Below are 10799 nucleotides of genomic sequence, written 5' to 3'. Positions count from 1 at the left end.
CCCAATGAATGAAGAAATGAACTCAATCTTTCAACTCACGCATAAAGAGCCTGCTTCAAACCATATAAGAGCTTTTCGGAGTTTACACACCAAAAGAACATATTTCCTTGAACAAAACCAATAGGTTGCTCCATATAAACAATTTTAGATAGAGAGCCACGTAGAAAAGCATTATTTATGTCTATTTGACATATAAACCAGCCATGAGCAAGAGCTAAAGTTAATAGAACTCGTATGGTTATAGGCTTAATGACCGAACTATATGTTTCAGTATAATCAATGTATGCTGTTTGATGAAATCCTTTAGTCACTAGATGCACTTTGTATCTGGAAATAGATCCATCTGAGTTCCTTTTGTTCTTGAAAACCCATTTGCAGCCTATGATTTTCTAATTTGTAGGTAGAGTAACCAAATCCCATGTGCAATTTTTCATCAACACATTATATTTTTCTTGCATTGCCCTTTTCCATTGAGGGTGTTTCATGGCTTCATAGTTTACTGTAAGAGCTTTGAGTTTGAAATTCCATGTTTAGCTCCTGTAATCATAGGATGCTAATTACTAGCATTAACATGTATTTTTGGAGCATACAATTGAGTGATGGTTGTTGTGTCATGCTGACTAGCATTAGTAATTTCAGTTGGTGCTTGTAAACTTACTTCATTAATTGTCCCAACTCTAGTTTCAGTAGTCTCAACAATCCCATCGACATCAGTATTATCATGACCAACAATTGTGTCTGCGGTATTATTGTTATTCAACTGTAGCACATGTTCTGAATTGACATTTCAATTATTTACAAATATCTTTTAAATTAATTATCTTTTCTTCTAAATTAAATTTTTAATCCTAAATTTTAAAAAAAACGCTCAAATATTTCAAGATAGTTTAATGAAAATTACGGAAAAAATTCGAAATGTTACAAGCCATGTAACTGAGATCATATTTGGTTGACAGATGCCATATCGGGCTTAATCCTTTGCGTTTACATGTTTGAGCTGAAGCTAGGGACCTAATTTTCTAGGTGATGGGACTCATAACATATAATAAAATATTTTATTAAAAGAAAAACAAGGAACTATTTTACCTCATTGAAAAAAAAAACTATTTTTAGAAATGATTTTCAAAAAGTCCTAATTTTTTTTTATTTATAGAAAAGATAGTTTAAATATAAGTTAGAGTAGTCAAAGGAATTTGAAATGTGGTTTAGGGTTTGGTTTAGAATGGTAGGTGGAAGGTCATGTCCCCAATTATTTTCTTTCCATTAATAATATCACTTAGGATTCTTTTCCATAGCTTTATCATAACATAATTTGAAAGTAATAAAAACAAAATTCAAACATCGCTTTTTTTATTTTTCAAGCTAGCCTTTGGCCTTTTAAAATTTTTTGTTTCAGCCTTTTGAAAATTATTGATAGAAAATTTGAAAGTTTTATTTTCGCATGTGGAATAAAAAGCATGTGTAATATTAATACATTTGTATTTATATTTTTAAAATATTATTTCAATAATATTTACGTTATTACCATTATTAATAATAATCATTATTTCAACATATATCTGAAGATAGAAATTTAAATCTTTGACTCTTTTTAATTCGTCAAACTGTACTTAAGTTTGCACATTAATACAATTTAAGAAGAAAAAAAGAGAAAAAATTGAAACATAATATTTATTGTGCTATATATAAAATAATATTTAGCCGTACAAGTTGACATTTTACATGACCTTTGCTGTTTTCTTTGTGTCCCACCACCTCTCTATTCCTATGCTTTGTTGATAAAAGATAATATATAAAATGTTTTGTTAAAAAATAATTTTCTTTATTACTTAATCGCTTATAAAAGTTTGTTTTAATCTTACTAAAGTTAGTATTAAAATTTGAGGCTATGTAACAACCAAAAAGAAGAAAGGAAAATAAACAAATAAATAAATTAGTTATTTTCAAATATAGCAAAATGAACAAATATATTTACAAAATATCACTATTGATATACTACTATCATTTATTATTGATAGACATCTTTAAATATCTATCATGTATATCATTGATAGACTATAATATTTTCAAATTTTGATATATTTGAAAATATTTTCAATAATTATGTCATTTAAAACAATTTTTCTAAACAAATTAGTTCCTTTCATTTGCTATTTGAGATATAAATTTCGCTTATTTAACTTTTTTTTTTTTCATAATGATTTAGTTTTTGTTTTTAAAATTTAAATTTATTTTCTCTTAATTTTACTTTTATGATATTTGCCTATCTTAAAATAAATATGGATTAATAATGAAGGGACAAAAAAGAAAAAGAAAAATTTTCTCCCTATAGCTTATTTTATATATTAGTATAAACTAGTAATGAATACATATGATGCACGTTGGTTATCGAAGTTTTAATTGATCACATGAAAAAATCATTTTTTTTTAATATGCATACACAAGGTGATTTTTTTTGTATTCTTTATACATGCACTATCATCTCATCTATATATAAAATTAAAGGATGGAACGATTCGATGTATTAACTAATTCCACTCGAATAGTTATATCTCGTTGATATCAATTACATCTATTTAAACTCATTAGACATATACTTGAAGAATATATAGAACCACATCCCATCGCAAATAGGAACTAAGATATTAATGAGAGATACATGTAAATTAGACATATCGTTTTTATAATTGCAATCTAATAATGTTTGCTTTATTTCCAGTTACCATAAATTATCTAATCAGAATTAAATTTAAATATGTTATTAAGATAATATACATAAAACCAAAACATAAGAAATGGTAAAACACTGTAATTATACTTTAATTTTTTAAATCATAATTATTTTCAAATATAATACATTTAAGCCACATTTACTGCAGGGGAAATGAAATAAATTAATAGTAATATAAAAAGTGGATCATATTTGATTATGTTTGATGTTTTTCACTTGTATTTTGTATCTATACTGACATTTGAGGCTCACTCACGATATGATTTAGGAGCAGAGGGGGATCAATCTGTTTGGAAATTATTTTATCGTTATAGTTATTATTATTGTTAGCATTACTATTACAGTACGAGAAGTATGAATCTGTCACATTTACTATTACTATTATCATTTGACCCTAAACGGTAACGATAACAATAACGATAATAGTAAATATGATAGATTCATCATTCTAGGTAAACACGATAAAAAATATATAATCCATTACGATTGATCTATCAATAAAATCCTACTATAATTCATCCGTTTTCGTTAACAATAGGTAAATGTGACGTTACATTATTACAAAATTCACTCATTTCTAACACATTTGATAAAATCTCACAAAGAGAGAAAAATAAATAAATAAAAGGCTTCTCATCAAGCAATTTTGACTTAACATCAATAAATAAATCGTTGAAGTTGGCGACCAAGAATGAACAACTATGATGAAAACCTTAAGGAAGAAAAAAAGGGTAGGAAGGTAATTTGATTGTAAGTTAAAAAAAAGTTTAAACCTTATTTTGGTCCCAAAAATTTTGAACAATGTTCTATATTGATCCCTAAACTTTAAAAAATGTCTGTTTTAGTTCCTGAATTTTGTATAATATTTGTTTGGTCCCTAAACTTTTAAAATTGTTCGTTTTGGTCCCTGAACATATAAAAAAGTGCTTATTTTGGTTCATACTATATTAAGATTTTGTTAACTCTTTAACAAAATGGCAAGATGATTTGTGTTTTTTGATGACTAGACTATCAAATAAGTTAGCTACACTAAAAAATCTATAGTTTTAATTTTGAATAAGGTGACAAAGTGGGAGAATTTAAAAGATATTTTTAGTTCAAAATTTTGGTCATTTAGTATTTTGGTGTGTTAGTTATTTTTTTTTTATTTTTACCTTTATCTTGCTCAATATATATAGAGAATAGTCATAAAAAAAAACAAGCTCTCCCAAATTTCTATTAAATAGTTAACATAATTTATTTTTTTTTAATTTAAGGACCAGAATAGAATAATATTAAAAATTCAGAGACTAAAATAGAATTTAAACAAAAAAAAATATGCATACCCATATTAAAAAAAAAATCATAAAACAAAAACAATGGAAGATTAAGAAATAAAAACAAAAAGGAAAAAAGGAAACTCTTGTAAGTTGATTGTAAGGTTAAAAAAATTATAAAAAAAAACTTTATTTATCAAAATTTTTTTTTAAAAAAAAAAAAGGTAGAAATTTAAGGTAGAAAAATATGTTATTTTCAAATAAAGAAAAATGAGTCAATTTGTATGCAAATATAACAAAATATCAATATCTGTCAGTGACAGACAACAATAGACATTTATTAATGTCAATGATAGATATCTATCACAATCTATCATTGACTATGAAGCACAGATATATCATGTGAGACAAAGAATCACTATCAGATATGTATCGATCGGATACCGATACTTTCAAATACTTTCTAGATACATATCTGATACGCGATTTGATATATTTATTTCTACGCGTATTTTTTTAAAAGAAAAAATGCAAGTAACTCATCTAATTTTTTCCAATCTAAAACTAGGCAACCTATTTAAAAAGATCACTACTCGAGTCCAAAACTAAAAGAAGAAGAAAAAAAAAAACCAAACCCTAGACTAGAATCATCTAATCTCCATATTCACATTTGAGTTTTCACAAAGTCCACCAAAATATAAATCATTTGGATATCTTCAGCAATTCAATGAAGAAGTTATTCGTTTATCTTCATAATTCTCCCTCTAATCTTCTTCTTCTTTGCAATATGAGTCACTTTTCTATTGCATTTTATTAGCTATTGTACTTCAACATCTTAGATGTTTTTTTTATTGTATTTCAGTGTCTGTATTTTATTTTGTGCTATTATTATTAACTTGTATGCTAAATTTATCTATATCCTATAATTTTTTAAAGAAAATGAAAATGTATATCAGTATCCTTGTTTTTTAGAAATATATATTAAAAGAATATATTAAAAAATGACGCATCTTTAGACGTATCCGTATCTTAGTTTTTTAAAAATTAACGAATCATCGTATCTGATCGTATCCGTATCGTGTAGCCATATCTATATTTTTGCTTCATAGATCATTGATAAACAATAATATTTTGTCATATTTAAAAATATTTTCGATAATTTTAATATTTAAAACAATCCCCTGAGAAGAAAAAAAAAAGGAAATTGAAGGGTGTAAGTTTAATTTACGGAAGGAAATCGAGTTGGGCAGTGATCGAGTAGGGGAAGAGTGGAGAAAGAGAGATTTAATTACAATTATAATTTTTTAAAAGCCAAGTCAACCCCTCGATTAATTTTGATGAATTTCATTAGTACAAAATCTAAAGTACCACATTTCTTAAATCTAACGGCTAAAGCTTTATTTGTTGATCATTTTATTTTATTATTTTATTTTTAAAAATTAAATCTATAAACATCCATAAATTTCGTACTTTTTATCTACTTTTTATTAATGTTTTAAAAAACCAAGTCATGTTTTAAAAATTAAAAAATAATTTTTAAAAATTGGTTAAGAATTCAACTTTTCATTGTAAGAAATTGAGAGAAAATAAACTTAGTTTTCAAAAGAAAAAAAAAAAACTAAAACCAAATAGTTACTAAACAAAGCCTAACAATTTTAAACAAACTTTAAATCTCAACCACTAAAAGTGTAGGTTGATAACCATTTGATTTTTTATTTTTTGTTTTTGAAAATTAAGCATATTTCCTCTTAATTTTTTACTATGATTTGCATTTTTCTCAAGTAGAATGATTGAATTATTTGCCAAATTCCAAAAAAGAAAGTTTTTAAAAAGTGCTTTGTTTAGTTTCAAAATTTAGCTTGGTCTTTTAAGCCATCGGTAAAAAGTAGATAATAAAGAAAGAAATTTGGAAGTGGAAATGTCTATATGCTTAATTTTGAAAAATAAAAACAAAAAATCAAATGGTTACTAAATGGAACCGTAATTTTTCTATTATTCTCCTTTTGGATTTAACAAAGACAAGAGTAAATTTGGTACATATTAGACATATATGTTTGAATTACTATACTAAAAAAAAGTACATTAAGAATAAATTTGAGATGAAAGACAGATAAATTATCATTAATTATTTTCAGTACAAAAAATTGGGATACGAGATTCGAACCACTAATTTTATGATCAATAATATATGTCTAATACCTGTCCAAGAAATTTTGGTTACATAATATATATTTGAAAATGGAAATTAATAGAAATCCACCTCAAGGAGCCAAAGGAAAGAACAAGTCACTAATAATTACATCTAAAATCTAATTTGAAAAGATGAAAACTCATTTGTGTCCGAAATCTTCTAAATTGAAAGGTTTAAATGAATAAAATTATTAAAGAAACCAAACAATATAAAGTGAATAGTCTCATTATAAATATGAGGATAAAACGAGATGGAGACAGGACATAATCTACTCACTAAGGTTGAAATTTCTTATAGTGCATCCTTGACCTCAGTGTAATGGACCGATCGATTTTTAATTTTATTATATATAGAGAGAGAGTGAAATATAATTTCTTTTTTCGCACTTCTTTCCCTTTGAAACAAACGCCATGCAGGAAGAAAGAAGGCCAATGTTTCAACTTTTTGGCATTTATTGGCTAAAACTATACCCGTGATTCAAATCAACTATTATATTATTATATTATATGAATCCTTTTCTAACTTTTTTTTTCTTTAATTCTTAATTCTTCCCAAGTCAATTTCTTTCCCCAAGAAACGTTTCTCGAGAAAATTGGCTCAAAGTAAAAGGCTGAAGACTTTTTCCAACAAATTTCTCACTCCCGTTTCTTCTTTCGTTTCATTATATATATAAAAATTGGAGTACTGAAGTACAGAGCTCACTCTCACTCCCTGCCATGGCTTCCCACTTCAAACCTCCATTGTTGCTCTCTTTGGCCTTCGCTTTCTTCATTTTGGGTTCTTCTTCATCTGAGGAATCGACCCTTTTGGCCTTCAAAGCCTTCATTAAAGATTCAACAAACTCTCTCTCGAATTGGGTTTCTTCTTCTCAGACCCATTTCTGTAATTGGACTGGAATTTCTTGTGCCAACTCTTCTTCTTCTTTGCTTTCAGTTTCCGCCATTTATCTTCAGGGTTTGAACCTTTCTGGTGAAATTTCATCTTCCATTTGTGAGCTCCCTCGTTTGACCCATCTTAATCTTGCGGATAATCGGTTTAATCAGCCGATTCCTCTTCATCTCTCGCAGTGCAGCTCGTTGGAGACTTTGAATCTGAGTAATAATCTTATTTGGGGAACGATCCCAGATCAGATTTCTCTGTTTAGTTCCTTGCGAGTGCTTGATTTTGGGAAGAATCACATTGAAGGGAAGATTCCTGAGGGCATTGGAGCTTTGAAGAATCTTCAGATTCTCAATCTCAGAAGCAACTTGATTTCTGGTACAGTGCCTTCTGTTGTCTTTCATAATCTGACTGATCTTCTTATTGTTGATTTGTCTGAAAATTCTTATCTGTTGAGTGATATTCCCAGTGAGATTGGGAAGCTTGAGAAACTTGAGGTGTTATTGCTTCACAGCTCTGGTTTCTATGGTGAAATCCCTTCTTCTTTGCTGGGTTTGAAAAGTTTGAGTGTTTTGGATCTTTCTCAAAACAACCTCACTGGGAAACTCCCTGAAATGTTGGGTTCTTCTTTGAAGAATTTGGTGCATTTTGATGTTTCTGACAATAAGCTTATAGGGTCTTTCCCAAATGGATTTTGTAGTGGAAAAGGCCTTGTGAGTCTTAGTGTTCATACCAATTTTTTAACTGGGAGTTTGCCTAATTCCTTGAACCAGTGCTTAAACCTTGAGAGGTTTCAAGTTCAGAACAATGGGTTTTCTGGGGATTTTCCTAAAGCTTTGTGGTCATTGCCTAAGATCAAGCTCATCAGAGCTGAAAACAATGGTTTCTCTGGTGAAATCCCAGAGTCTATATCAATGGCTGATCAGCTTGAGCAAGTTCAGCTTGATAACAACAGCTTTTCGAGCAGAGTACCTCGGGGTCTCGGGTCGATTCGAAGCTTATACCGATTCTCTGTGTCACTCAATCACTTTTATGGTGAACTGCCACCAAACTTCTGTGATTCTCCATTAATGAGTATAATTAATCTGTCCCACAATTCTCTTTCTGGTCGAATTCCCGAGCTGAAAAATTGCAAGAAACTGGTCTCTTTGTCCTTAGCAGGCAATAGTCTTACTGGAGGAATTCCTTCTTCCCTTGTAAATCTACCTGTTTTAACTTATCTTGATCTTTCTGATAACAATCTCACTGGTTCGATTCCTCAAGGACTCGAAAACTTAAAGCTTGCGCTCTTTAATGTTTCGTTCAATCAACTATCGGGCTCTGTTCCATTCTCTTTGATTTCGGGGCTACCCGCTTCATTTCTGCAAGGAAATCCTGATCTTTGTGGCCCTGGTTTGCAAACTCCTTGTTCTCAAGGCCATCCAACAAACCATATGTATGGACTTAACAAAATGACATGTGCCCTCATCTCTATAGCTTGTGTTTTAGGAGTTCTGAGTTTAGCTGCTGGGTTCATTCTGTATTATCGATCCTACAGACCAAAATCCCGAGTCGATAACTGGCATTCGGTCTACTTCTATCCTCTAAGAATCAGTGAGCATGAGCTGATCATGGGGATGAATGAGAAGACTGCACAAGGATGTGGAGGAGCTTTTGGCCAAGTGTTCACTTTAAGCTTACCGAGCCGTGAACTGATCGCCGTAAAAAAACTTGTTAATTTTGGGAGTCGTTCATGGAAGTCGTTGAAAGCCGAGGTCAAGACATTGGCCAAGATCAGGCACAAAAACATCATCAAAATTCTGGGGTTTTGCCATTCTGATGATGCCATTTTTCTGATTTATGAATTCCTACACAAAGGAAGCTTGGCTGACTTGATATGCAGAAATGATTCTTGTCTAAATTGGAATGTAAGACTGAGAATTGCCATTGAGGTTGCCCAAGGACTAGCTTACATTCACAAGGACTATATCCCACATTTACTTCATCGAAACGTCAAATCGTCGAACATTCTATTGGATGCGGACTTTGTCCCAAAGCTCACGGATTTTGCTCTTCACCATATTGTTGGAGAGTCTGCATTTCACTCAACAGTAGCTTCGGAATCTTCTCATTCCTGCTATATTGCACCAGGTACACAAAACTTTATGATCAACATTGAATAAGATTACTAGTGAACTAGGGTGTTTGAAAACCTTGATATTCCAAAAAATAGATCAATCTGATTGAATCCGTTTTGATCGAGTTGGGTTATATAGGATTCTTTTGATAACTAAGGCGGTTAGGTAACCGTTTGGTTTTTGGTTTTTAGCTTTTGAAAGTTAAACCTATAAACACTAATTTTACCTTTAAATTTCTACATTCTACCAACGTTTTAAAAAATCAAGTTATGTTTTGAAAACTAAAGAAAAGTAATCTTAGGTCCTGTTTGGTAGCCATTTAGTTTTTGGTTTTTGAAAATTATGCTCGTTTTCCTCTCAATATCTTACGATGGTTTTCTTCTATCTTAAGTAAAAGAGTTGACTTCTAAGCCAATTCCAAAAACAAAAACTACTTTTTTTAGTCCCAAAACATGGTTCTCTTTTTTAAATCAATTGGTAGGAAGTAGAATTTAAAGCTGAAATTGGTGTTTATAAGCTGAATTCTTAAAAACTAAAAACCAAAAACTAAATGATTACCAAACGTGGCCTTAAAAACTTATTTTTGTTTTTGGAATTTGGCTTAGAATTCAAATCTTTTTCTTAAGATGGATAAAAACCATTGTAAGAAACTGAGAAAAAATAGATTTAATTTTCAAAAACGAAAAATGAAAAACAAATGGTTATTAAATGGGATCTAAATTCACGAGTTATTGAACCAAACTTGATTTTCTACTGAGATCCATAAGACATTGATCAAAACATGTTACTAATATAGAATTCAAGGATTAGTGAAGTGATATCTAAAGAGTCTTATTTCATCTATCATGTAGAATATAAATACACCAAAAAGGCAACAGAGCAAATGGATGTGTACAGCTTTGGTGTAGTGTTGCTAGAACTGTTGACTGGTAGACAAGCTGAGCGATTGGAATCAACGGAGGACTCTCTCGACGTCGTCCAGTGGGTGAGAAGGAAGGTGAACATAGCCAATGGAGCTTCCCAAGTCTTGGACCCGAGCATCTCGGAGCATTCTCAAGGACAGATGCTGGAAGCTCTAGACATAGCACTCCAATGCAGTTCTATGATGCCTGAAAAACGACCATCGATGCTCGAAGTCACCAAGGCCCTTCAACTGATCGGCTCGACAACGAACCTTCACGATGCAACCTTCTCGGCTGCAGAGGATAGTTCGGTTTCAAGCTGAAATCCTCCTCTTGCTCCATGACTTGTTTCTGTATATCCAAATCCATATATCTTTCTAGGAGACTTTTTGATTGATGTTTGGAGCATGGTATTTCTGAATGTGCTCAACAATCAGTGGTAAATACAGGATTTGTTCAAGTTTCCTATTTTATTTTATTTTACTTCATTTTGATTTTCAAGTGAAGATGCTTTAAGTTTTGGTGTAATGTAATTGCTTTGGAGTTTTGAGAGGAAGAAGCGTATGATAAGTTTTTGAAGTTTTAATTTATTTGTACAACATTTGGCGTACCAGAAATATGTATTTTTATAAAAAAAAATTTGTGCGAATATCAATTTATACTCTTAAATTTTAGAGTTGTATCAGTTCAGATTCTGAACTAATAATTATATCAATTTAGACA

At 30.2% G+C, this 10799-nt stretch overlaps 1 protein-coding gene across 1 annotated transcript; it reads left to right on the top strand.

Annotated features, from left to right (window-relative positions):
• Positions 1–6720: 6720 nt before the first annotated feature.
• LOC120072551 (probably inactive leucine-rich repeat receptor-like protein kinase At5g06940) lies at positions 6721–10542 on the top strand. The gene is made up of 2 exons (XM_039024940.1): positions 6721–9187; positions 10026–10542. The coding sequence occupies exons 1-2, from the start codon at positions 6895–6897 to the stop codon at positions 10397–10399; spliced, it is 2667 nt and encodes an 888-aa protein (XP_038880868.1). The 5' UTR covers positions 6721–6894; the 3' UTR covers positions 10400–10542.
• Positions 10543–10799: the final 257 nt, after the last annotated feature.

The sequence above is a fragment of the Benincasa hispida genome, chromosome 3 (genome assembly GCF_009727055.1).
Source record: "Benincasa hispida cultivar B227 chromosome 3, ASM972705v1, whole genome shotgun sequence".
Lineage (NCBI taxonomy): Eukaryota > Viridiplantae > Streptophyta > Magnoliopsida > Cucurbitales > Cucurbitaceae > Benincasa > Benincasa hispida.
This window is presented reverse-complemented; position numbering and strand designations above follow the sequence as displayed.

Excerpts from the sequence above, each read along its gene's own strand:
- LOC120072551 (XM_039024940.1), top strand. The coding sequence starts at position 6,895 with ATGGCTTCCCACTTCAAACCTCCATTGTTGCTCTCTTTGGCCTTCGCT. Across the intron at positions 9,188-10,025 it reads TTCCTGCTATATTGCACCAG|AATATAAATACACCAAAAAG; the intron begins GTACACAAAACT and ends TCTATCATGTAG.